At 40.7% G+C, this 27636-nt stretch overlaps 1 protein-coding gene across 4 annotated transcripts; it reads left to right on the top strand.

Annotated features, from left to right (window-relative positions):
* Positions 1–17: 17 nt before the first annotated feature.
* On the top strand, positions 18–27448 carry GAS2L3 (growth arrest specific 2 like 3). 4 transcript variants are annotated; one of them, XM_061639479.1, is made up of 9 exons: positions 18–649; positions 10315–10347; positions 10800–10968; positions 13855–13973; positions 16277–16418; positions 20919–20982; positions 22135–22273; positions 23230–23337; positions 23933–27448. In XM_061639479.1, exons 1-9 carry the CDS (start codon positions 617–619, stop codon positions 25316–25318), a joined length of 2193 nt encoding a protein of 730 aa, XP_061495463.1. In that variant the 5' UTR covers positions 18–616; the 3' UTR covers positions 25319–27448. The 4 variants fall into 4 exon arrangements, with proteins under 4 accessions (XP_061495463.1, XP_061495462.1, XP_061495465.1 ...); XM_061639478.1 differs by lacking the exon at positions 18–649 and adding an exon at positions 691–836; XM_061639481.1 differs by lacking the exon at positions 18–649 and adding an exon at positions 775–793.
* Positions 27449–27636: the final 188 nt, after the last annotated feature.

Raw genomic sequence — 27636 nt, 5'->3', positions numbered from 1 at the left:
TGTGCACCCAGTATTCTAATTCCTCAAATGGGCCAGATCACGGGAATATCAGAGAACACCTACATGAGTGTCGTGTTTGTTTTGACGCAGGGTTTTTTGCCTGGTGCTTTTTCAAAAGTACATGAGAGAATGGGAAGGAGGAGTTAAGCAACTCCTCTCTGGTTCCAGAACCGGCTATCCGTGGGCGAAAGCTTTGCAAGGAAGCGCTTCCGTTGCGACACTCTCAGCTGATGCCTGGCTGGCAGCCAGTCAGACCCTGGATAGGAATCCATCCTTCGGACGAGACAGCCATTCACAGTGACTACCGAAGCGACAACCGCACCCAAAGAGAGGCAGGAAACCGCTGCGAAGATTTGAATGAGCGTCTTCCACCTGCACTGGACGTGAGCACCCACGAGGCGGATCACGCCGAGGGTGCAAGCTACAGTCATCCACTCCCAACCAGCCAGTCGTAGGCGCTTCCTCCTCTCAGGCCTTGGCTCCGCCTCGCGTCGCCTGATTGGACCTTTCGAACTGTGCGGGCAGACGTAGGCGAATGAATCAAGGCAGAGCTGAAGCTGCAAGGGGGTTTGTTGCTGCCGCTACTGCAATCACATTGGTGCCTGGCAGATGATGGATGGGGGAGATTGAGTCGGGGGGCTATTGCCGTGTGAGTATCTTCCTCTGTTCCTCTCCACTACTAGCGAGATGGATTGGTGATTTCCTTCGGCCGCCGCTCAGCCTTGTCTCGGGAGTGCCCAATCAACCAAGGGGCAGTTCTAATGAGAATAGCCTTCAGAGACTTCTCCATGCTGTGGGCAAGAAGTGATTGCCTTCCTTCCCCCGGGGTCTTCCAGGCATGAGTTTGTGGAGAGTGTTTTCTCCCTTCGTCTCTTAACCGGGCGGGGGGGATTTTAAAGACTGCTCTTACGGTCTACCTAGGCAAGGAAGGATGTTGGGTATTTACAGTGCCCTAGGAAAAATAAAGCATTGGCGCTTTTATTGTGTGTTAAAGTGTTATAGATGCAGTTTGGTCAAGGGTCTTTATCTTCAGAGATCTAGAACAGAGAATGTGAAATATGTATGTTCTGTAAACAAAAGGCTTGTAGGGTAACAGTGAGCAAAAGACGATCTTGACATGTCAGTATGGGACGTGGATGGTCCTCATAAGTCAGTATTGCCTCTGGCAGTCTATATCTTATTGTGCCTCTTTAAAAACGCCCCAGGGCATACAGGTTTTGAATTAGAAAATGCAAGGCCTTGTGGCAAGTAGCCTTCTAAAGGTTTTTGGCCAAACATGCATTTTTTCTTCAGTATAAACAGCAGCATGTAAGGAAGTTTGTACAGTTATGAGAGATGTAGCCAATGAGTAACTTGTTATGCATAACTTTGTACAATGCATAATATTCTGAGATTTCCCAAAATATTAATCAAGTTTTTAGGATCACAAGTTCTGACTGTGTCTCAAAATAAGAGAGAGACAACTCTATCTTTGGGAGTCTTCCAGCAAACTATATACAACATGGAGTAATTACTAGGGATGTGCAGTGTTTGAATGAAGAGCCCCTGTGAAGACCTATGCATCATTGAAAGTAGGCCCTTCAAATATCATGCATCATGTTTGATTTCTAACATGGAAAATGCACTATACTAGTCTTGATCAGCGGTTTTAAGTTTAGTAGGTTAGGTTTGATTTCCAGAGTAATATCTTCCAAGAAGCATGATATTCTGTGTAGGTTGCAACTCTAAGCATGGCTACTTCCAAGTAAGATTAATTGAAACCAATGGAACTTACTTTTGAGTAAACATGTTTTGCATCATCAGCATCTGGATTCCAGGGCTCTTCTATAAAAAGGTGTAAAAGGTTGATATTCCATGGATTGTTCATGGACAATCTGATGTTGCAGTTAAGATATTTGATAAGGCTTGTGGTTTGCTAAGGCATATATGGCCACAGTATATATTTTAAATGTAGTTTGCACCTAATTCTGCACCAGTAAGAGAGCCTTTGGAAAAAGAATACCAAGAGCAGTGCAAGCCACAGTTGGCAGCAGGATTTGTTGGTGCAGATTTTAGGATTTCGACTCAGTTGTGCTCATGATTAGATGTAATAGAAGGGAGAAATACGTTGTCTGTGATGAAATACACTTAAGAGCTCTTTAGCCTTTAGGCATGAGAGGCTTCTGAAGTATTGTGTAAAACCATACAAATAAAAATACTGCAACTTAAGAGTTGCTGCAGATTTGTCTTTTGTATTGTTTGCTTACTCTGGCTGTAAACAAGAACCCCAAGTTGTAATCGATGTACTGATGACATAAAGCCCTCAAGTGCCTGGGTCCTAAATATCTAAACACAGTTACTCGGGAGTAAGTCCCCTTGGACACAATGGGATTCACTTCTGAGTAAACATGCACAGGTTTGCACTGTTAGAGACAAGCTTCTGCACCATCTCCTATTGTGGCATTTACACTTATTTGAGGATAGAGGGCTTTGTGCTATTTTTATCTGCGTCCTGAGTATGTCCTGTTGCTTTCTTCCTACAAGAGGTTTATCAAAGCCCAGAGTTAGGAAACTGAAGAATGAGGGGCTGGATTCAAACCTTCACCTCATGTCTAGAGTGTGCAGGTGCATCAAATAGCAGCAAGGATCAAGACCTCCATCCACACAGTCCTGTTACATTTTTTTCCAGGCCATAAGAAAATTCAGTGGCTCACTGATAAGGTAAACAGGTATTTAGTGCAAATGGCTAAATAGGACACTATTCTATGCCGCAGATTAGATCTAAATAGGCTGCTGTGTTGGCACATGTCCTGAGCCTTAGCAATATAGTGTGGGTTTTCATTCAAACATGCTAGGGAGTGTGAATACAGTGATTATGCAGCCACCTGCCTATCTCCTGTGGGTGTGCTGATTACGGAAACAATACATTCAATGGTAAATAAGCCAGCTATGTTTGAATGGACTATCTCTGTGCTACTATAGAGGAGCCTTGCATTAATTAAGGGACAGCAAAAAATACTATAAATTATTTTATATATGTGACAGCCAGTGCAGTGTAGTGGTTAAAGTGTTGGCCTACAACCTGGGAGACCAGGATTCAAATCCCCACATAGCAATGAAGCTCACTGGGTGACCTTGGGCCAGTCACTGCCTCTCAGCCTCATGAAAACCCTATTCATAGGGTCGCCATAAGTTGGAATCGACTTGAAGGCAGTACATTTACATTTATTTTATATATATATAGTTTGCCCCATTCTCCTTCATTGTAAAAACTTTAATAGGCATCAGGGCAGGGATTTACAGTTGGTAGCAGTTACACCAGCATTTTGCAAATCTGGCACTTTGATTAAAATCTATGTCTGATGTATACTATAACTGTTTAAGTTGTCCAAAAAAGAAACATTTGAAAGTAAATGGGTAGTCTCCTTTATAATTGGAAAGAAATAGAGTTAATCCCACACATGAGATAACACTTATATAGAATGGTCAGTAACATTCCATATACAGACAATATTATTTTCTCATGATCTGATTGCTTCCTGTTGAAGTTTTGAGTCAGCAGCTATTCTCCTCTCTGGGGTGGGTGACCTATTAGAGATGGTCCACCCCAGAAGTCTTAAGGAATCCACAGGATTCCAGGGAGACCTTGGAGAATTTTCATTTGGCGTGGCTGGCACTCCAGTAGATGCCTTTGGTGACTTTGTGGAATGGTGACATGATCCAGGCAGTTGATATGATCACTTCCAAATACCTGCTTCTACTGAGCAGAGTCAGCTCAGCTTCCTGGTGTTCTGGGCAACTGGGAGCAACCAAGCAAGACTGCTTGAGTGCAAGTGGTGGAAGACTTGCAGTGAACTTGAGCAAATACTGATCTGAGTTAATTACTGAGCCTAATTGATGGTTGCAAAGAAAAAGTTTTTTTTTTCTGATAGCATTGGATCCCTGTATAGTTCAGCGCCTTCTGCAGTCTGACCCATCTGGTGATGTTACCAAACCTTTGGACATGTTTGCAAGCACTTTGAGGACAAAATCACTCATGTCCACCGTGAAATGGATGTGACAGTTGAATCAGGTCAATCTGTCCAAAGCTCTGTGTCATCCTCTGTTGTTGGATGGATTCCAGTTCTTGAGACCTGAGGATGTAGATGAGGTGCACTTTATCTACACTTGCCCCTTCCCCCTCTTAGTTTATTACATCAAGTGGTGAGGGATTGACTGGCTGGGTCCAGGAAGTGATAAATGCCTTCTTGAGACAGGGGGCTGGTCTCAGTGTGGTTCGGTTGTTTCTGAAGAAACTTACTCTGGACTCAGAAAGTCTTAATGTTTATTGGCTGGTTGCTAGTATTCCCTTCATGTGCAAGGTTTTTGAGCGGATGATTGCTGCATAACTTCAGGCATTTCTGGATGAGACGGAGTTTCTAGATCCATTTTAGTTGGGGTTCAGGCCTGCTTTGTTTGCCCTGATGGATCACCCATGCTGGGAGAAAAATGGAGCAGGGGGAGTATGACCCTGTTGATTTTCTTGGATCTTTCAGCGATTTTTGATAGGATTGACCATGGTATCCTTCTTGATAGGCTGGCTGTCATGGGATTTGGAGGCGTTATATTGCAGTGATTTTGTTCGTGCTTGGATGGTCAATTTGTGAAGGTGGTTCTGGGGGACATCTGCTTGGCTCCTTGTCATTTATGGTATGGAGCCCTGCAGGGTTATGTTTTGTTCCCCTAATGGCTGCTGAACTAATGCTTGTATCAATTTTGAGTTACTTTCTAATTCAGAAATGACTTGGAATGAAAAGCTGCAGCACATGGTAGTGGCATTAACTGCTAATGATTTATTGCACTAGCGAATGGGGGAAGCAGGCATTGAGTGCTTTCAGTGGGTCAGAATTCAAAGAAAGAGTCAGACATAATCCAAAATGCAGCAGCTTATACTTGACATTGGGACAGATGTGGTGGGAAGCAAGCTTCTGAGTTGCACAGATCTCTTCTTCAGGCAGGAATGTTAAAAGGCCATTTGAAGCAAAGCTCTGATCCATGCACAGCCTTTGAATCTTTTACACGCAATCTGTAAGAAAATTGTGTGCAGGCAGGGAAGGAGGGATGCAAGCCATAGATGGGGGTGGGGTGAAGATTTGTAGTAGTGACAGTGTGTGTGTGAGTCAGACAGGCATCTAACTGTATGCTCCGTGAGTGACTCAAGCTGCATCCTTCCTCAGGCCTGGATCAGCTTAATCTCTGATTTGTTGAATTGCGGCCACTTTTGCTGCTTTTGAGGAGGAATGTAGCTGCTTGGATGTTTTCTTCTCCTCTAGAGAGACAAGGGAACATTTGCCTTTGGCCAATCAAAGTAGAACCACAGACAGACAGACATACCCTGCCCACTTTCTTTAATGTCTTCTAATGGGCTTCATGCAGTTGTGCTATTATTCTGCAGCAGCTGTTGCTGTCATACTACTATTCTTAGCTGGCCTTTGTAAATTAATATAGTTTTATATCTTTATCCTGCTTTTCACACTAAAATTGCCTCCCAAAGCGGCTCACATTGATTTTAAACAAAAATGAGAGTCACAACTTGTCCCCAAGCTTACACATTAAAAACAAAGCAAAACGAAGTCAAGGAAAGAGAAGGACTATCAGCTTGACAATGCCAGACCAAAGTGGTGAGTTGTTAACATTTATTGCTGGTGTGGGCCCGGCTGATCTTCCCTTGCTCTGGAGGTTTTCCTTGGTGCTGCACTTGAGCTAGAAGCCCTTGTTGCTCTGGCTGGTGGTGGAGGCAGAGGCCAGGGTGGATTTCCCTTCTGTTCCTTTTTCCTAGGGCAAGCAACAGTTTGAGTTGAGTGTGCTCTTTCTAATAGGAAAGGGAAGCAAGTGCCTTTTGGGCTGATGAACAGGACTGGGCAGGACTACCCCTTGCTGTGATGTTCTTTCTGGGAGGTAGGAGGTGCAACCTCCTGCTGGCCCTTGATTCCCTTGCTGGTGGGATAGGCCAGAGTGTGCTTCCTTTCAGCTTTGCAGTTCTAGTTATGGCTGAAGATCCTCGTTCTTTTAGCTGAAGATTCAGGGTCAGGATTCACAGACCCTTCCGCTGCAGCTGTAGTAGCCACATCTTTGTGTGTGGCTGGTTTTCTGTAGAGAAGGGCCTGGGGGTGAAGCTTACCTTGACCTTGCAGCTGTCACATTTGGCTCGTCATTGCAGGCTGCTCACCTCACAAATGCCTCTGTGACACAGTAAGATTATGATCACTACAAGGTCCTGGCTATCTGAAACCACCCATGAAGTCCGGTCCTGTACAAGCTTACAAAGATAAATCCCCTGAATTCATTGGGTCTCCCAAGTAAATTTATTTATTTATTTGTTAAATTTTTATACCACCCCACTAGCATAGCTCTCTGGGCGGTGTACAACAAAAATACAAATACATACAATAACATACAAATAACATACAAATACATACAATACAATAAGATTCCATAATATAATACAACAAAAACATAAATAATAAATGTAAAATCAATTGCAGCAGACTTAAAAACTAAATTAAAATTAGATTAAAATGCCTTAGAAAAGAGGAAGGTTTTAACTTGGCGCTGAAAAGATAGCAATGTCGGCGCCAAGCGCACCTCATCAGGAAGACTATTCCACAGTTAGAAGACTCTTCTCAGTGGTTAACACACTCCCCTTTCATGCTGATTGGCTTATAGCATGCTGGAGATATAGGGACTCTGCTGGGACACTGCTCCTAAAAAGTAAAGGGTTTAAGACCCCCCCCAAGCCCCCAGATGACTACACCCCTGGTCCTGCTCAGATATTTTTTATGAGCACGCTCAAAGAATAATAAGGCTGTTGGAATGCACAGTATAATGTTGAAGCACTGGAAACATGGTAACTCTGTTGCTTCAGTGAGTTTCTAATCAGTGAGGTGCCTGCTCTGGTTTGCAGATTGTCAGTGCTAGGAAATCCAATTTGGCAATAAATCCATGTTACATTGTGGGTGGGTGGGGTCTTGAGGGTGAAGTGAACGAAATAATAAAGCTTCAAGAAATTGTTTATTAAGACAGAGAGAATGATCCAGGAAGCTGCCATAAATTACAGCACGAACAGCCCATACTTTAATTTATGCTTGAGGCTTGGCATATCCAGTCTTGGACACAGCAGATTATGCCTACTGAGGAATGACTGAGGCTGTAATCCTACTGAACTCAACAGAAGTTACTTATGACTAGACATGCCTAGAATGCACTATACAATGTGCAATCCTATATGTTTGCATTTATATAGGTTTTGTTGAATTTGGTAAGACTTTACTTCTGAGTAAGCGTGCCTATGATGATAATGTTGCAAGAATCCCATATCGGCTTAGATTGCATTCAGACCTCACATTCCCAGTACTCCAACCATGGTCGCGAAGATAAGAAACAAGTGACAAACTTGCATACTCCCTTTTCCTCTTCCCTCCTTCCCACATTCTCACTGTTAGAATATTTCCTCATTTACTTAAACCACAGTTTGTTGTCTTGTTCAAACCAGCAAATTGTAGTATGAGAGAAGGAGGGAGCTTGCAAGCTCATTGCTTGTTCCCTGTAGTCTAAATAAGGTGTAGGGAACCCTTGACCCTCCAGATGTTGCTCAGCTACAGCAACTCCCATGAGCTCAGCAACAATGGCCAGTGATGATGGGAATTGTAGTTCAGCAACATCTGGAGGAACAAAGGTTCCCCACACTTGTTCTAAATCATGGTTTGGAGGATTGATAATGTCTGAATGCAGGCTCAGACTGTATCTCTATAGTGCTAAGCAGCAGGAATCCCATATATACTTCCAGTTGTCAATGTATGACCAACTTCATGATTGTGTTTTAATAGATGTTTATGGCAGATTTAATGTCAAGTGAATTGATGTGAAAGAACTTGACATTTTCCTTTAAATGTACATTTCCCCCAAAAGATAAGTTTCGTGAGGCATTCCTGAAAAATGAAGGTGCTGGACATTCTTCCAATAGTTCCTTTATGAATATTTCATTTTGTTCAAGCACTGAGCGTGCCCTCCAAATTAGGCTGTCTTTTGTTCTTACTCTTGGCAGTTGGCATGTTAAAGCCCTTGTTTGATTGTGTGAGGCTCCTTATTTTAACGAGAGTAAGCCTCTTTGCTAGCTACTCCTGCCATATTCTTCCCCTTCTAAAAAGTCAATGAACTCTCTTAGGCTTGTTGTTAAAACAAAAGCCTTTTTATGCTAAAGGAAATTTATTCTCTGCGACCAACTTGTGGGAAGCATAATATGTTCATCAGCAATGCCCTTTTTAAATGCTCTGCCCTCTTTTTCTGTAGTGTAGAGAAGGAAAATATAATCAGTTACTAACATTCAAAGGAGAAGTAATGGAACTTCTACATTGACAGATATAATTAGTTCAGGATATATCTGCTCTCGTATTGGCTATGGTTGGAAACCCAAATAAATCTCTGATTTAGTCCTAAATAAACAATGTTGATAATGGCAAAGAATTGCTATAAGAAGTGATACTCCTCATCAGCAGTGTACAGATTTCTGTTTTAATTGATTTGTTATAATTTGTTGTTTTTAATGTATATATGTTTTTAGCACAGTTTTACTGTATTTTGTTTCTGTGTTTCATAAACAACCACCTGGACTTATGGGGAAGGACAAATAAGGAAATAAATAAATGACACAATGATTCTGCAGTTTGATGTGAAGGGACATTTAAAATGAAATCATGTTTGTATTCTAAACACAGTACCCCAGTTGGCAAAGCTATGAATTATGATTTGCACTCCAATACAAGAGTTTTGAGCAATTTGGATAATAATGATGTTTCAGTAGTGTTGCCTTAAGCTCTCTTTTCAACATCAGAATTATTTATTTATTTATTTATTTATTTCTGTCAGTGTCCTGTAACAGCAGGGCTGTGGAGTCAGAGTTGTGGAGTCGGAAGCAATTTTGGGTGGAGTCGGAGTCGCTAGAAATGTACTGACTCCGGCTTCAAAATAAAAACTTTCATAGCAATTTAGGAAAGTTTTCTTGTGCAGAAATTTTAATCAAATAAATATATTTTATGTTCTATCAATCTAGCCTGATGATTCACGTGGTGGTGATGAAATGCCTTGTGCTACCATTTTACTACAGTAAATTTGTTATTACTAGTTAATATACATTTGCCATTTATGAAGGAGTCGGAGTCAGACAGTAGAAAAATAGAGGAGTCGGAGTTGGAGTCAAAGGTTTGGCATACCGATTCCACAGCCCTGTGTAACAGTCTTACTGACCTGATTTGGACATCCTTTCCTGACTTCATAACCCATGGTCTAGAAAGATCATCCAAACTAGGCCATTATGTATATGTCTAGCTTGTAAATAGCCACTTGCCTGGTAGTCTGTAAAGTTACTTTCAAGTGTCTAGGAAAGAAAGCCCTATTAGTCATGACTAAGTCCCACTGAATACTTCCATATTCTTATTCTGAAATTTCTGTTCACATTTATGGGAGAAATTGAGTCAGCCTTGGAAAAGTATTGCTTATAAACTTGGAAATCCCAAATATTTATTTATTTATTTATCATAGTTTTATTACCCGTCCTTCATCCAAAGGTCTGTTGCGGGTTACAACAATTTAAAAATACAACATTAAAAACAATTTAAAAACAACGTAAAATCTGAAAGCATACTGATGGCCTTCAGATGTTGTTGGTCTACACCCCCCATCATCCCTGTCCATTGGTGATGGTGGCTTGGGCTGATGGGAGTAGGAGTCCAAAACATTTGGAGCGCACCAGGTTTGGGAGGCTGATTTACACCCTTGCTGTTAAACTGATTTTATCTTTTCCTCTTATGAGTTTTTTCATTATTGCAATTTATTTTTATGATAGTATACTTAATGTTATATCTTATTCGTCTAGAGATTGCATGTAACTGAACAGCTTATACAAATATAGCAAATATTTCTCTCTTTTTTAATTAGCTCTCCTTCTTCTAAGTCTTTGGCATCTTTTGAAACTCTGGCAGTGATGTGGCAGGAGGGTATTGCTCCAAATCAAGGTTATATCCTAACTTAAGGAAGTTCCTGAAAAGAACACTTTTCTTCCAGCAGCCCCATGCACCCTGTCCCCCACTGCTTTGGAGGATCCCAGAGAGGCTTTTGAGGGGTTGCAGTGATGAGAGAATGGCACACTTTCTGTCCATGAGGCTCTTTATGTTACCTTACCTTAGGATCTATCTGTCATATGAGGCTCTTACTGTATTTTCATATAGCAGTTTCTAAATTTATAGACACTAGAGGCGACTCCGGTTTATAATAGCTTGTGTCTCTTCTTTCCATTCCTAGGGAAGTACTATCACCATGCAGCAGCCCGTTCAGGTAGGCAAAATGAAAAATCAACATCTTTATTATTTTTTTCCTGTGTCAAACATAAGCCTTACAATATGCCTCTGAAGAAGGTAAATACCTGTGTTGATTTACAGTAGAATTCTATATGCGCCTACTCATACAGGCTGCCTAAATGTGCCACAGTTATGAAGTGTCATGTGTTTGGTTTCAGCGACTTGCTGTTCTTATAAAATGAAAATTCAAAGTTTTATAATACGGACTCCATGGTTGTATACAGGCCATACAGAAAACCAACATCTCTGACTTTTCAGCAGGGCTATTCTAAAATAAATGTGACTCATTTGTATATATATTGGATAAGGCCATTACTGACTTAATACTCTTCTGCATCACTTTTGAAAGTGCTTCATAAAGGTTAACAATAATGTTCAACTGCAATGTATCACAACGTTGTGTTGTTTAATTGTTGTTGTCCCCATTAGGTGTGGTTTGGAGAGGATCCCCCTCTAAGTCCACGAAGTCCACTGACTCCAAGGCACGGTCCAGGCTTAGCTGATGTTTTGCTCTACGACCAGTGGATATCTGTCCGACATGAGGCAACTCTGGTTCCTATGCAGGAGGATCTGTCCATCTGGCTCTCTGGCTTGTTGGGTAAAGTATTTACTTTAACAAAATGTATATACTACTTGAATGTAAAACCCTCTAAGCAGTTTACAAAAAAACATTAAAACATTAAAAATATCAATAAAGCAGTTAAAAACAAGTAATTAAGAACATATGTATAACAATTAGCTGCTAACTAAAAAGGTCGAAACAGATCACCATCTATGTGTCTGGAAAGGCTTGCCTAAACAGAAAAGTTTTAAGCAGTCGCCAAAAGGAAAACAGCTAAGGCCTGATGTCAATAAGCAGGGAGTTCCAAAAAGCTGCTACGCTAAAAGAACGATTTCTTACAAGCGCAGAACAAGTATTATGCGGCATCTGTAACAGCGCTTGTTCCACAGAGCAAAGTGCTTGAGTTGGCACATATTAAGAATATTTGTTCGTTTAAAAGAGCCATTGGCCTAATTACTGTTAACCATGAGCCCTGTGCAGAAAAATGTCTTCTCACACAATTTTATTTATTTAGAAAAATGTATAAACCACTTAATCAAGGAGCACTCTGAGCAAGATATGTCATAAAAATTGTAGATAAAACACAGCTAAAATCCATAAGACTATAAAAAGCAATAAATATAGATTAAAAATTATAATTAAGACACAGATAAAATCTGCAAAACTTTAAAAAACTAATATAGGTAACTAAATTAAATGTCTGGGTAGGCTTGCTGAAATTAAAAACCTTTTTAGCAAGCATCTAAAACAATTTATTCATTTGTTCACAGTATTTATAGCCTGCTCTTAATTAAATAATTTCAGTCCCAGAACACGAAACAAAATAATAAACAGAAAAAATATACAAAGTCATATAAACAGGCTCAATAAACAAATTAACAATTCTGTTATAAGGCAAGCAAGCAAACAATGAGGACAAAAAGTAAATTTAACTAACTACCTAGTTAAAAACACACACAGGACATTAAAACAGATTAAACAACCAATTGTCAAAGCAACAACTTACACCCTATTTTTCACCTATGCCAGCCCACTCACTCCTCCACTGTCTCTCACACAAAGAGGGCCCCACTCTGTGGCCTTTGAGCAACTTAACACCTTTCACCCCTACTCTCCAACCCATCCAGGATTGGTATGAATCATTGCCCACAAGCACTCACAGCAACAACCTCCCATAAAAGAAAAAGAAGGTGGCAATAAGCCACAGCTTGTGTTCCTTTTCCTTGTGTTCCCACTCCTGACAGAACTCGCAGGCCTCAAGCTCACTAAGGCTGCTAGGGAGGGACTTGCAGGTGGATTTGCTGGCCTCTTCCTTCTCCATTCTCTTACCAGCCTGCACAAACAGTATTTGGTGTCCTTGAGGGTGCCTGCCTAATGTCAGTAAGTAAGAACTTAAGAAGAACCCTGCTGGGTCAGGCCAGTGGCTCATCTAGTCCAGCATTCTGTTTTCACAGTGGCCAACCAGATGCCTATGGAAAGCTCTAAAGCAGGACCTGAGTACAACAGCACTCTCCCCACTTGTGACTGGCATTCAGAGGTGTACTGTCTCCAACACTGGAGGTAGAACACAGCTATCATGGCAAGGAGCCATTGATAGCCTTACCCTCCATGAACTTGTCTACGCCTCTTTTCTTTTAAGCCATGCAAGTGGGTGGCCATCACTACCTCTTCTTTTACTAGAGTTTTCCAGAGTTTTACTATGTGCTTTGTGAAGAAGTAGTACTTTCTTTTGTCTGTCCCAAATCTTCCAACATTTATCTTCATTGAATGTCCACAGGTTATGAGAGAATGAGTTTCAAAGCCCATGAGCTGCCACCCTAAAAAACAGGCACCTTGTAAATGAGGGATGGATGTGCTCGTTAGCTCGCTCCTCTGCTCCCATCTCACCCTCCACAAACTGGAAGGGAGCATGCTCTACTCAGGGAGGCTCTCTGTGGCAGCTAGACCCTGTACAATCCCTGTTGCAGATGTTTGCCTTCTGACGCCTGGCGGGCAATGGAGAGGCAGTGGAGAAGGTGGAGCTAGCGAGCACATTCCTGCTCTCTTTCCATGTGACTTTAGTCATGTGAAGGGAAGAATGTCAGCTTAGGTTTAGCACAGAGAGGAGTTCCTACTAAAATAAGTTAGAACCATTAACGTACAGAAGGAATTGCCGGCGCCTGTTCCTCTTCAGGTACTTTGTTTCCCTGATATTTCTCTGTCTGTCTGTCTCTCCCTTTCTCTCTTTCTGTGTCACTTGCTAAGAGCCTATAATAATATCTCACCACAATCTTTTTAAATGCCTGCGCATATTTCTAAAAGCATTGACTAATCTGACAAGTCACTGGGTCCCAATGTTAATTTCTAACTAGAATTGTGCAAACTGTAGCCTAAAATACAGGTTGCAATTCAAACCAGTCCTTTAAAATGCAGGAATGCAATCCTATGAAATAGGGTGAAGAGTATGAATGATGTCTGTGATGCTGTAATTTCTAATGTGTTTAGTGTGAGGTAATTTATCACTCAATTTAGAGCTTGATGTGGTTCATCTGCAACCCCAACACAACTTTTTCTGTTGTAGTGCAGAGGCTGCCACACGTAACGGCTTCCTGGCTACCTGTTAGATGACAGTATTTGCACCAGGCTTCAACACCCTGGTGTCGTCTGGATATTTTGGACTACAACTCCCATCAGCCCCAGCTGGTACAGCTGTTGTGGAAGGCTGGCATGAACTGCATGAAGCGGGGAGGGAATTTGAAAGATCAGTTGGAACTGGACAAAAGCAGATGCAATACACCCACAAAGGAGGGTTATGGAGGTTATTCTGTAGTGATTTTAGGTTGCGTTTATGTCTATGCATGTCTGAATTGTTGTTGTTGTTGTTGTTGTGTTAGTCTGAGTTTGATATTTATGACACTAATGAAGAATATGGCTATTTTACAGGGATAGAACTTACAGCAGACCAATTGTTGGAAGATCTTGATAATGGTGTGTTACTGTGTATGTTGGTTGGAGTCATTCAAAACACAATCAAGCACATTTGTGACTCAAATGATTTAAGAGTAAGTACCATGCTCATCACAACTTCTAAAAGTTCCCACAACTTTGTTTCATTGGGATTATGTTTGCTCATGTTTGCATGGAAGGTGTAGCATGTGAACTGAAAGTAGAAGTTCACCCCGTTAAATGCAGTTGTGGCACCACCAGGAAGTGCTTTTGCATTAGCAGCAATAGTGTGTAACCAGATATGACTGTGTGTCTGCTTCAGATGCTGCTGCTTCTGTATGAATGTAGGCAGGAGAAAACGTGAGTGTTCTCAAGTAAGTAATTTGGTAGTATTGCTGCATGTGTGAATCCAACACGACGACTACGATAGCTGTCACATCTTATTTTCATGTAATGCATTCAGAATATCAGCCCCTGCAATTCATGTTTATGTTCTACACACGGTAATTGGCATCCTGCTTCTGCCTCTGCTCCTTGCCATGGCTGGCACGTGTGTCGCAGCTTCTGACAGAAACTGACATTGGAAACAAAACAAGGGTACCACAAGTACCCTTGCACCTAGGTGTGTTTTGTTTTGTTTTGTGTATCTTGGGACACACAAAGGAGGTTTTAATTACTTACAGGGCTCTGGTGCATCTTCTTTCATTCTGAGCAGTACAGGTACAATGCTCTGGCCAAAGGTGCAAATGCCAGGAGTGTAGGAAAATAGGTTGTTTAGGTGGCATGTGGTGAGAATGGCAATACTGGAATTGGGTATAAATTGACAGAGGCTCTGGAAAGTGCTACAGGTGATGCATGCTTTGGGCAGAAAAGACTTTTGTAGCTGGAGAGGCAGGCAATTTGCCATAAATATCTGGGAAGAGAGAGGCTAGGTGTGAGGTGAGGGCATCAATGAGCATCCCAGGACTGTCCTGGAAGGTAGCTACAGCTGTGGGGCCAGATTAAAAAGGGGAAATGGTCTACCCAGTAGATGCGGCTGGAGATTACTGGAAGATTTAAAATGTTGCTTGGGTATGTATGTGGTGATTTAGGATGGTTCAGAATAGATAGAGGGTTATACACCTGTGAAAGGGAGAAGATAATTTGGGATGTGAGATTTAAAAAACCTTGCTGGTCATAATGTTTTAAATAGTATATGTATTGGAATTCATTAGAAACATTAGTGAATCATATGTCAAGTCTGCTGACAACCTTCTACTACTTTTAGATTACTGGAGCAGTATTATGTATACCCTTAAGGCTTTGTCCTCATCTTTTTAATGTGATACTCTATTATTCTTGTTCTGTATTTTGCTGATAAGATATTTTAAAACTGTCTTTTCAAATCCAGTTTTCAGCAGAGCAAGTAGCAAGTCAGTTAGGTAGAGGTGGCCTTCCCATTTAGAGGAAAGTGTTTCTGACAACTAAAGGCTAACCTTCACAAACAATGGTGCATGGTCTATTTACTCCTGTTTCAGCTGAGTCCTCAACAGTGCCAGTCAAAATAATTTCCATCATTAGTAATATGTATACAACAAAGATCGGTTTCTATTGCAATTTTCTTTCTTTGGAAAATCATCTAAAAGTGCTTTCCATGTGATCACAATACCTCTGTTTTCCCCCACCCTTCAGCTATAACGCATTGAGTTGGGTCTAGACTTAGGGCGTAATCCAACTTGTCGGAGGCTGGTGGAAACAGAGTTGGCACAAGGAGCCGCCACATCCAAACTCCGTTCAGGAGCCGCTGGGAGGGGAGGAGGCTGGCTGCACCGGCAGGGTATGGCAAAAGGAAATGAATGCATCTGCCACACCTCTTCACAGCATATCTGCTGCCAGGATGGAGGGCCATAGGACCAAGCTGAAAGGGTTCAGGATGTGTCCCCAACAGCCCCCAGAATGCCTCTTTTTGGGGCCTTCCGCTGCTCCACTTGTGCCAGTCTCAGCTGGGCCTGGCTGTGCCCAGGTGGCAATGGAGTTCCCTAGCTGCACTGTGGCTTTTCCCCGGGAGGGGGGGGAGACTTCTGCCAGCAGAGCCCGGTGGCACCAACACCTTTCCTCCTCCACTGCAGCTACACCACATCCTGAAGCTCCTCAGCCCAGCATATCTACCAGGGAAATTGCACCCTTAGTCATACTTTAGTCCCATTGAAATAAAATTGTATTTAGTCCTATTGAAATAAAATTAGTTATGACTAACATACCTTGAATCATTCATTTCAATGGGACTGAAGCATTACTAAGTTAGTCTGGATTCCACTGACTGCATATTCAAATAAAAGGGATTTGTGATGGCATAAAAATGTATTTTTCAGGTCTTCCCATTGTTATAGATAAAGACCTTTCTTTACACAACCTTTCACCACCATCTTCCTCTTTTCAGGATTTCCCTTTGAGAAAAGTCCCCTGTAAGAAAGATGCGCCTTCAGGATCCTTCTTTGCTAGAGATAACACAGCCAACTTTCTCAAATGGTGCCGCTCCATTGGCGTGGATGAGACTTATCTCTTTGAATCTGAAGGCTTAGGTAAATATTGCCTAATAATTTCATAGAATTCTTTTAGCACAGTTCCATGAAATTACATGACTGTTAATTTCTCATGCAGGTTGTTAATGCTTTCTAGTAAAAAAGGGTAGAAATGTTTGTAAGAATTAGTTCCTGTGAGTCTTTCACAGAGTGTCTTGAATAAACAAATGGTGCACATATATTTGTGAAAGACAGAGATAAGGTAAAAAAGCGTAAAAATCCACACAAGCTTAATACAGAGCAAAATAACCTAACAGAAAGTGAGACAGGATTCCAAATTAATTTGGTGAGAAACAGAAGAACTTTCCTACTTGTTGCTTTTGGAGACTTAAAACATAACAGAAGGGAAATTCTGGAATAGAAGCTCTCAAGCAGTTACAGAATAAACTATCTTAATAATTTTAAAACTCTATAGCTTTATGGAGGGTGTTGTATCATGCTGTTTGATGGAGGAAAGACACATTTTCTAAAAATGTTGGGATTTCCTTCTCCCTCTGCAGGATTAGTACATGCTGCCATTTGCTGACTTCTTTGTTGGGATTTTAATGTGGTGACTGGTCTTGTTAATGCACTGATATGGCTCACTATGGGTTGTATCCAACTCAGTACTGCTCTGAGTAGACCCATTGAAATGAATGGGCCTAAATTAGTTGTATTCATTAATTTCAGTGGGTCTGCTTGGTGTAGGACTAGCATTGTATACAACCCTATATCCTGGAAAATTTCCAAATTCTGGGTTGAGTAAGCAAGCAGTGAGTGAGTCACACTTCTGAGATCTCTATGCACATTCACCATGGCAGCAACTGTAGTGGCTCTTCCATATTAACTGCTGCATGCATCTCTGCTATTACTGGAGACGTTGGACTGTGCTAAGAAACATTTTCTTTTGTGGAAACTTGGGTGTGTTTTATTTGCATTTTTGGGAGCTTTTAAATACAGTTTTATTTGGAAAAGGGAAGTAAGCTTTCTTGAACTCAATATTGCTTGATCATTGGTTGGTTGGTTTTGTCTTTCTGCTTGCTCTTGGGGTCCTGCACACAAAATACCAGCAGACCATAGGTGAGATTTGGGAGCTCTGTTAAACCAACTAAAAAGAGAAAAACTGCTGGAGAAAGATGGTGATTTGATTGCTTCTGACACCAAAATGGTGAAATCATGCCCTTGTGTAGAATAGTGGCACGGCAAGTCCCCAAAGGGGATAGCATTGCCTCATAAAAACTGAACTCCACAGAATGTGCTGGATGACTGAAGAAGCCTCAGGCTCTGCAAATTGACAGGGACGTGAGGCAGTAAGAATAGGCCCAGTTAGTCATGGTGGCCAGAGCTTACATATAAACCTCCTGGGCTATTAGGGCTGAGCAAAGATCTTCACTTTTCAAAGCCTGTAAAGACAGGGATTCCAACTGTCAAACTCTAGCATCTTTTAATGTCTTGAGGAGAGTTGCAGAATGCAGACCCAGATCTTGACACAAAGTGAAGGGACTTAGATGGGAAAGAGACAGTATCTGGAGTTAATACCTAATTTTTCAAGGAAAATCTCCCACTTGACGTAGGTCCAAATGGTCCACAGCTGCTTTACAGTGCTTCCCACTCTAGCTTCTGGGCACATGCTTCAGCTCTCTGGGTGTATATAAATGTGATGATCTTCACCCAGAAATTGGGAACATTTGGCCATCCTGTTGTTGGACTCCCAACTCCCATCTCAACCTCAACTAGCACTGCCAATGATCAGGGACAATAGGAGCTGTAGTCCAACAATATCAGGAGGGCCACAGGTTCCCCATCCCTAATCTATACTATTCCCTCATGGTGACAAATCATATTCTTGGTAATGAAGATACAAGTTCATGTCCAGGGACTTTTCACGTTCCTCATTCTAACAACTTGAAAAAAGATGTTGTGCCAGAGTTTATTTGTGTTCTCTTCGCATGCATATGGTGCCTATTCTGCTGATGAATCTATGGACTGTGCAGTGTGACTTTCAAGAAATGGATGTACTGAATTAATTAATATTTTCCCCTCAAAGTCAGGTATACCCTAAATGCAACTAGGATTCTCTCTCTGTTTCGCTTTCTGGATAAAATGCTTGAAGTAGTATATGCTCAACTGTTAAAAGAAGTCAGCCAAGTTAAGGACTCTTCCCCTGCAGTGGCAACAATCTGTTAGTAATTAATGTTTTATATCAGAAGCATGACACTCTTTCTACCTAGGTGGATATGGAAACTTAAACTGTCAGAAACGTTCAGGATTACCATCTTCAAAGCACTTCAACAGCATACAACTTGTCAAGTTAAAAACAGATCTTGCACTGGGTTTGTACTTGGAGGATTGCACTAACTGCCTCTAGTGTTCAGACTGAACCTTGTAACCAGAAGCTGCCAGATCAGGTTTTTTTAGATAGAGCAAAATCTCCAACTGCTCATTAAGAAGAGTAGCTGTATTGTTAATTAAGGTTTTGGTATTGTCTATTGTTTTTTAAATAGATGCACACCCATGGAAGTCCTAGCTCTGTGCAAGAAGTGCTACTTAAGTTGTTATGAAATGGCTTCTGCTTGTTGGAACGTGACTTTTACATAGGTCTGTTGCATACATTTTAGAGAGAGAGAAAAATCACTGTCACTTAGAACTGATTGGTTCTGAAATGCTTAGTAAAGTTGAATTTATAAATGCTGATTTTGCACATCAGACAACTTAATTGGCAATAGCAAGTGTTCTACACTTTGAATCCCACCAACTTTAGGCAAAAGCCGTCCTGGGCTCCTTCTGGGAAGAAGGGGAGGATATATATATATATATTTATATATAAATAAATAAACTGGGGCATATGGTGTGGGGAAGATGGGAGGCAGTCCAACAACATGCTGGCTATCCCTACTTTATTCACTTCTATTTCATTATTTTTGTCAAACATTTTACTATTGTAAAGTCAGAAATCATATGGATAAGACAGGTTGTACACGTCTAATAACTAATACTTTAATTTCCACCTAAAGATAATGATATTGGCAAAACTTATAATTGGAAACAGTTACATAATATTGCATCTTATATGTAGCTCAAAATATTTGGAAGGCTACTGACTGGTTGCATAGTAGTTGGCCTTGTGGTATAAATGCATGCTTTGTATATTTTTGGCAAAGAGCCTCTTCAGAGAGTCTGAATTCCTCTTAGCCTGCAAATGCCCTTTTGCATTCAAGCATATTTGGAAATAAAGTGGCTCCTTGTTTGGACAGTGAATTCCCATGTGTGGGCACATAGTTCTGACTCGCCATACATTTCCTTTACATTTGAACAATGCAGGAACATTAATGGCATTGTCAAGTGAACTTGAGAGAGATGGGCTAGAATCCTTCCACAGTAATGAACTTGATCTATGCAAAACACTGGATGTGATAGGATGGCACCTTTCTTCAAAGCAGGCTATATGTGTGGAGGACAGCAAGAGCAGATTTACCATCCCCACCCCCACCTGATGTACCTGGGGCTGTAACTGCTGAATGTGGCAGGTGCACTTAAAATTCATGCATGTCAGCTTCTTTCATGCCATCACTTTCCTAGATATAATCTGGTAACTGACTGTGAAATTTGGGTCTCTGCATGTAGTGCATATTCAGACTTTACAGCTTTGCATGAATGTCTGGGGGCATCACAGGCAGGGAGGGCCAGTGTGTTCTTACTCCCTCTTGCACTTGTGGCTCAGATCAGGGAGAGGTGTCATTTTCCACCCCAAAACATTTTTCTGCATCAACTTTAATGTAATATGTATAGTGAGAGACCACATTGGATATTTGAGATGTTTCTCAGTTTTGCACTCTAAGAATGCTATTAAAATTAGCGACAATTAGCCTTTCCTGTACCCTTTCCTCTTGCAACTGAGGTTCTCTGGCATTAGGAACAGTACATGTCAGAGTACAGGGATGAATGTGATTTTGATGTAGGAATCTACTTACAGGATTTCCTACCCACCCCCTTTTTCCCTTTAATCAACAGATGGTAGCTACTATAATATCTTAGTGTCAGCAAAAGCTCTGTGCAAGAGGGATTACACACAAGGAACACTTTCTGAAATGTTACAGAATGGGGTAGACTTTGTTATAACGGAGGCCCTCACCTTTCTATATGCTGGTTGGAAGTCTAGAAAACTTGAATTGTAGTCTCTGTCTGCCATCCCAAAGCCATTTAGTGTGGGCCAGCTCCATTAACCTCAAAAAGTCCTGATATGTTTGGAACATCAAAGCAACATTTTTTCCTCACCCATCTTTATTTGGCATCTTTTCAAATCTCTTGGAAAGTTCCTACCTTTTACTTTTTTTTATTTGGGGGAATATTCATTGAGAAGAGGGTCGAAATATGTGACTGCTAAGCAGGGTGTGATATGAGTAATAATTCAGAATTATCTTACATACTGGTTATTTCTATCCATCAATTGATTCCCCACTCCCTTAAATAAAAAGTAACTTAAAAGGCAAAACATTCCATTTTTAAAAATTCTCTTTACAGTTCTTCACAAGGATCCAAGACAAGTGTACCTTTGTCTACTAGAAATTGGTCGCATCGTATCAAGGTGTGTATTCATTGCAGCTCTCTAGGTATAAGCCTTGTGATTATTTAAAGCAGAAGTAGCCAACATGGTAGTCTCCAAATGTTGCTGAACTGCAACTCCTATCAGCTGCAGCCAGTGTGTACTGCCTTCAAGGCGATTCCGACTTATGGCAACCCTATGAATCAGGTTTTCATGAGGCTGAGAGGCAGTGAATGGCCCAAGGTCACCCAGTGAGCTTCATGGCTATGTGGGGATTTGAACCCTGGTCTCCCAGGTCGCAGTCCAACACCTTAACCACTAGTCAGTTATTATGGATGATGGGTGTTGTAAGCCAGCAACAAGTGGAGAGCACCATGTTGGCTATTTATTTATTTAATTTATTAGTCGCTTATCTGGCTCATTATCCAGCCACTCTGGGCGACGTACAAAATAAAACATCCAAATACATTAAAACATTTAAAATCTCAAACCAGAATAATAAAACCTAATCCACCCCAAAAGCTACCCCTGATTTAAAGATTTTCTCAAGGTTTTCTTCAAACATATAAGCTCCTAGTGACATTTGACACTTGGGGAATGAGAACCCACCAAAACCTCATTCAGTATGATCAATCAGCAAGCCAAGGCTAGAAAAGGCAGTGTCTCTCACTGGATGGGCAGACTTTTGAGATTCTGCAGGCAATGGAAGGACAGCAGTGCATCTGATTTTGAAATCAGAGGTGGATTTGTTGTGTGGTAATTCTCAACATAGGGGGGTGTCACCAATGGCATCACCACCTGGAAAACGCACATCCTATTTTCATACATTTCCTCCCCTCACTCCATCGGCTTCTAGTACTTCTGCTCCTCCTTTAAAGCTGTAACATGCTTGTATAGGAAGTTGTTTCCTAGCGAGATCTGTTCCCAAAGGCTAGGCTGGCTATGCAAGTTGCAGAATTGAACCTTCAAAGAGTACTGTCTGTATGTTTTCAAACTATTCTACACAAAACGAAGGTTCTTGGGAGGTCAAATTTATGTTCCAAGTAAATTGTACCTTGCTATATACAGTATGCAGTTAGACATGCAGAATATATGCAAAAGCAATGCTTATGCTATTTTTTATTTCCTTGTTTCAGAATTTTATTTAACCTAAACATAATATCTTTTCCACTCACTCCTCCTTTTCTTTTTTAGGTACGGAGTTGAACCTCCTGTTTTAGTAAAACTGGAGAAGGAAATTGAATTGGAAGAGACCTTGTTAATGTCTCCTGATACTGTTGCCCCCACCATTGCTCCCAAATCATGTTGCCAACATGGAGAATTACACGAGGCAGTAAGATTCGTGTATATTTTGTCTTGTGAATGTGCCTTCAAAAAGAATTCCATTTGAGAAGGTTCTTTATCTGTGTGATCTCAACAGATATCTCATTTATTCTGTGCAATATCTTGAAACTTCTGTGCAATATCTTGTAGCTATTAAATTATTTAATTATTTTAATCTTGAAACTTCGAACACTAGTTTGATTTTACAGTTGCATTTTAATATTGTTTCCAAATAGGCTGCAATTCTGCACACACTGCACACAGCTAGGCTTCTTACTGACTAAAGCTGCAATCCAATACAGGCTTACCTGGGAGTAAGTCCCATTCAACCCAATGGAGCTTACTTTTGGGTAGACATGTATTGGATTGCAGCCTAAGTAAATACACTGACTAGACAGCAAACCCCATTGAACTCTGAGGAACTTACTTTTGAGTTAGTTACAAATACTCTGAATTCCTAACCTCACCTACCTGGTAGTAAATCTTACTGAATTAAATAGGACTTATTTCTGAGTAGACATGTTTAGTATAGTCCTGTAAACCTCCTTGATTTTTTTCAGTTGGATTTAAGCAGCCTAACTGTGGAGGATTGCTGTCTAACAGCACAATCCTATGCTTGTTTATTGAGAAGTAAGTCCCACATATGTTCAATGGAGCTCTCTCCCAGATCAGAGTATGAGGATTGCTACCTAAACATCCAACTAAGTAGCAAAGGAAATTAGATCACAATACAGGAAGAAAAAATGCATGGTGTTGCAAAGTAACTATTATTCGAAACCACTAAAAATGCTCTCATTTCCTCTAAAATTGTATGAGCTTATTCTGCTCGGGAGTTTTGAGGAAGAAAGAAGAGATTTCCACATTAGGTGGTATTTTGGCTTTCTGTCATTGTAGCAAAACTGGAAGTTCACGTTCAGCTTTATTAAAATCACTTGAAGAAATTAACATGAAATCTTTACAAAATAGGTTAAGCACATCGCTGAAGACCCTCCTTGCAGCTGCTCTCATAGGTTTTCAATTGAGTACCTATCTGAAGGACGCTACAGATTGGGTGACAAAATACTATTCATACGAGTAAGTTCAGTTTCTCACATTGGTTTTGATCTGTCATTTTAGAATTGCCTGCCTTATCTGGGCTGGACACAATCCCATTTGTACAAACATTAATTTAGTCTCCTTAATGCATACAGTTCCTGCAGAAGTTATCTTCCCAGTTTCATCACCTGTCTGGAAGATTGTCCCTAGCATTCTGCAGGTGCTCAGCCTGAACACATGAGGGTAAAAAATGTGTAGGGGGCCAGAGGCATGTGCACTGGCCCTACGTCCAGTGTACCTGATGAACAGGAAGGTCTGAAGGGATTTTCTAAGTGGAATTGGCTAATAATACAGGGTTCCTGGTCACGGGAAAATGTCTAAGCCCATTCAGCTCCTTCACATCCTCATACCAAACATGTGAAGATTGATAATGGGGAGGGGGGCAGGGCTTGTTCATGTGTCCCTAGCCCCCTCTACACCTTGCCCTTTCATATTCAGCCCAAATGCCTGAGTAGGGCTTCTGGCTCTGACACCAGGGAATACTTGAGCAATAAGTCTCTGTGCAGAATACGTTTTGTGCTGTGCTACATAAGCAGATACTCTAGTATCTACTCTTTCTCCCCTTTTCTGCTAGATGCTGCATGGCAAGCATGTCATGGTACGTGTTGGTGGAGGTTGGGATACTCTTCAAGGTTTTCTACTCAAGTATGATCCTTGCCGGGTGCTGCAATTTGCCACGTTGGAACAAAAAATTTTGGCTTTCCAAAAAGGTGCATCCAGTGAGACTGTACCTGATTCATCTGCTAGAGCTCCACAGCCTCCCCTCATGAATCCCATATCTGCAGTTGATACATATCAGAAACAAAATTCAAAGCCCTCAACTCCTGTTTCAGCTCCAAAGACTCCACGTGCAGCTAACAGAAAGCAGACAATGGTTAGGTTTCCACAATCAGCTACTCTTTCTTCCCCCAAAGTAACAATGTGTCCCTCACATACAAGCCGATTTGTACCAGGCCATCCCAAATTGAAAAGCTTAGCAGTAAATAACAATCTGCCATCTTGCAAATCTTCAACAGCTGCTTCAAAAAAATCAGCAGCCCCTTCTCATAAATTAGCTTCTGTTTCAAAATTTGCACAACCTATGAATAAAGGTTCCTCATCTTCCTTGCTGAGAACTGCTGTAACTTCAGATTCACTTCAGAAGTGTATTGCATCTCCAGTCAAACTTGCACATTCCCGGAATTCTCCACCTATGTCAGATCCTGCCCTTTCTTGTTCAACAAGTACTCTTTCTGAACTACCTGGAACAACTAAAAGGGCGGCCATGAAACAAGAATTTGCTTCGCCTAACAGTAGAGCTAGGCTCAATGCCGCAGCCAAATCAAAAACGTTAGCAAACTCTACAAGGCCAAATAACAGGAATCTACATGACCCTAAGCCAACTTTCTCTCAACAGTCTTCTGCAACACCAGCAAAAACAGTTCCCCAAACTACCACTCAGACATTACCAACACAGTTCCGGTCACCCAGAGGCCTGCCAGAAATTAATCAGGCCAAAAACATCAAAACTGCTGCTAGCATCACCTTGGTTACAGCTGGTAAATCAACACAATTGACGTTAGGATCCAGGAGTAAAAATGCATTTTCGTCTGTTAACAATCAGTTGTCAGCCAAGAATCTTCTGGTCCAAAGTACCAGGGTGAGAACTCAAGTAGGATCATCTATGTCAAAACATCCTGAGCGTACTCCACTGTCTGTTGTGCGTCTTCCCCAAACATCAATCAAAGCTGAAACCAGAAGAAATAATATGCAGGATGTCAACAAAGGTCAATTGGCGGTTAAAGCCTCTCAGAATGATAAAATCCTTACAACCACTAAGAATCCTCTTTCAAAAGTTAAGACTGCAACAGTAACAACTAAGGGGACACCTAGTGGCGTAAAGGATCCAACACTGAAGGCTAAACAAGATGATAATTATTTTGTTATGAGTGGAAATAAGAAACTCAAAAAGATAAAATAACCAGGAATTTTAACTGTTGATGGTTCTCTGCTCTTCCTGTAGCTACTTCATCCATGAGAAGACTAATGTTTAAATAACAATATGGTAATCAAAATGCTAACTCGCTTTTTAAATAATGCAGTTTGGTAAGCTCTGTTAATTGGCTAAGAACATTTATCAAAACATACCAGTCTTCCCTAGTTCATTGATCAGCACAAGACATCTTACTTTTACCTGCATTAGATACATCTTGGTCCATTTCTCACATTCATGTTTGATGCAACAAAGTGCTTGCAAAATGTTTGTTCTTCTGTTTCACATGGCAGACATTTCTGAATAAGTTTCTTTCACTCTTCAGAAGAAACATTTGTGTATTGATTAATCACAAGAACATTTTGTCTGAAGATACTTTTTGTCAAAAGTGAGTGTGGGAATTCAGCCTTCTTGTATCTAAACACTACTTTCAATAAGAGTAAGATGCAAATAAGTCTTTCTTTTTTTTACTATAAACTAACTAGAAATATTCATCTTGGCTGAGTAACTTTATATTGAGAAGGGATCAGGCTGGGTTTTGTTGTTAGTTTTTTTTGCTAATTTTGAATGTCCCTGAACAGAAATTCTTAATTAGGCTATCTCCAACACTGTTGTTGTTTAAAACTATGTAAGTCCCATTTAAACTTTCAGTACTATCAGATCACCAAGAACACTTCGCAAATCTTGGCCTTAAAACATCACTTTAGTGCCTCAGTACATGATGTGCTCTGTCATATCACAGGATAGTGTAAATATTTTGGTCCAGATGTGTGTTAAAGTTTTTTTTTAATATGGGCAGTATTCAGCTCTGTGCTGATATCAGATGCACTTAAGCAAATGAAACTCTGGATATGATTGCACAGGAACCTTTTAGTGAACACTGGTGCTGTGTGACTCTTCTCCATGTTAGTCTTTCTAATATGAGGGGAGTTTGTGCAGCCACAATGCTTAATGGGTGCATGCTTCAAATGCATTAGCCAAACCTCCCTATGGGAGGAAAACACCCTCTAGAATTCTAGGAAATATGCTTGTGTCTGCAAATGCAGGGGAGCAACCTTTAGATAATATGATTTACATTTGTAAGCACAATTAAAATGCCTTTCAAATAAGCTGCCTATGTGGTTTTTTATATTTGTATTTTCACATTTTCAGTGCTAGCTATATAATTCAGTACTTGATGCATATTTTCACAACATAACCTGTCATATGTAACTAACTTTGGAGGGAAAATAGCTGGATCTAAATTCAAGCAAAATGGTGGTAATTACCTGCATGTGTATACTTGTTTGTGTACACCTGTACTTCTTAAAGCAGTATTCTAAGACATTTGTCTTTTTTAAAAAACTGTTTGCAGCTACTTGTCCATACATTTATTTTAATGTGCGAGAAAAGCATTAATTGTTAACTGTGAGACTGCAGTCTCTTGCAAAATGTCTGCCTGTTAGGCTGCTTAATATTGAATTATGTCTCTAATTGCAATGTGCATTGCCAACAAAGGTGAAAATGATCCTTCTCACTCTATGAAGTCCTGGTTTCTGCCAAAAATCACAAATTGATGCCATTGTTGAATTGAAGCTGAAATAACCAGTCATGTACCACCATCTCCTCTCTGAATCAACTCTAGTTGAACTTAACAAAGAAACTCTTGCCTGACCTGACCAGACCAGATGAGGTAGAATGTGGATGATGATTGCATGTCCTGAATGTGCATTCAAATGCATATCTCACTGAAAATAATGCCTTGTGTACAAGCAGTATATCCACAGTCAGGTTTACATTCTAATAATGCACAGCCAATTTACACCCATGGTCCTTGATTTAGCACACAGTACTTGCACAAAAACCTGCTTATGCACACACATTCCCTTAGCTGGATCAGAGTGGCTAGTTTTATAAGGCATCTATATAACTTTTACATATGGGGCAGTGGTTGAGATACAAAATAACTTGTGCCTGAAAACTGTACATTTATTTATTTGAAAACTGCACTGAAAAGGTATGCACAAATCATTGTCTAATATTTAGTGGCAATAACATGAACATTTATTTCTGCCATTCCAGTTTCAATTATTATGGATGGTTTTTTTTGAAAAGCCAATAAACTACTGCTGCAATCTATGAGAAGTGTTGTAATATATTAGAGCTTTTGGGTGCTTAATGAAGGCTTGAGGGTAGAAGTCTTTAAAGCTGCTTAGTTGCAAAAAATGTCCATGATCTAGTGAAGCATCCCTGTTTAGACAATTGGGGCCTCCGGATTCTGAGCTATGGGGTTTTGAGGCTTGTGTGTGCTCCATGGAGTTGTATCT

The sequence above is a fragment of the Rhineura floridana genome, chromosome 8 (genome assembly GCF_030035675.1).
Source record: "Rhineura floridana isolate rRhiFlo1 chromosome 8, rRhiFlo1.hap2, whole genome shotgun sequence".
NCBI classification, from domain to species: Eukaryota; Metazoa; Chordata; class Lepidosauria; order Squamata; family Rhineuridae; genus Rhineura; species Rhineura floridana.
The sequence above is the reverse complement of the archived record's forward strand: the minus strand, read 5'-3'. Positions and strand labels throughout refer to the sequence as shown.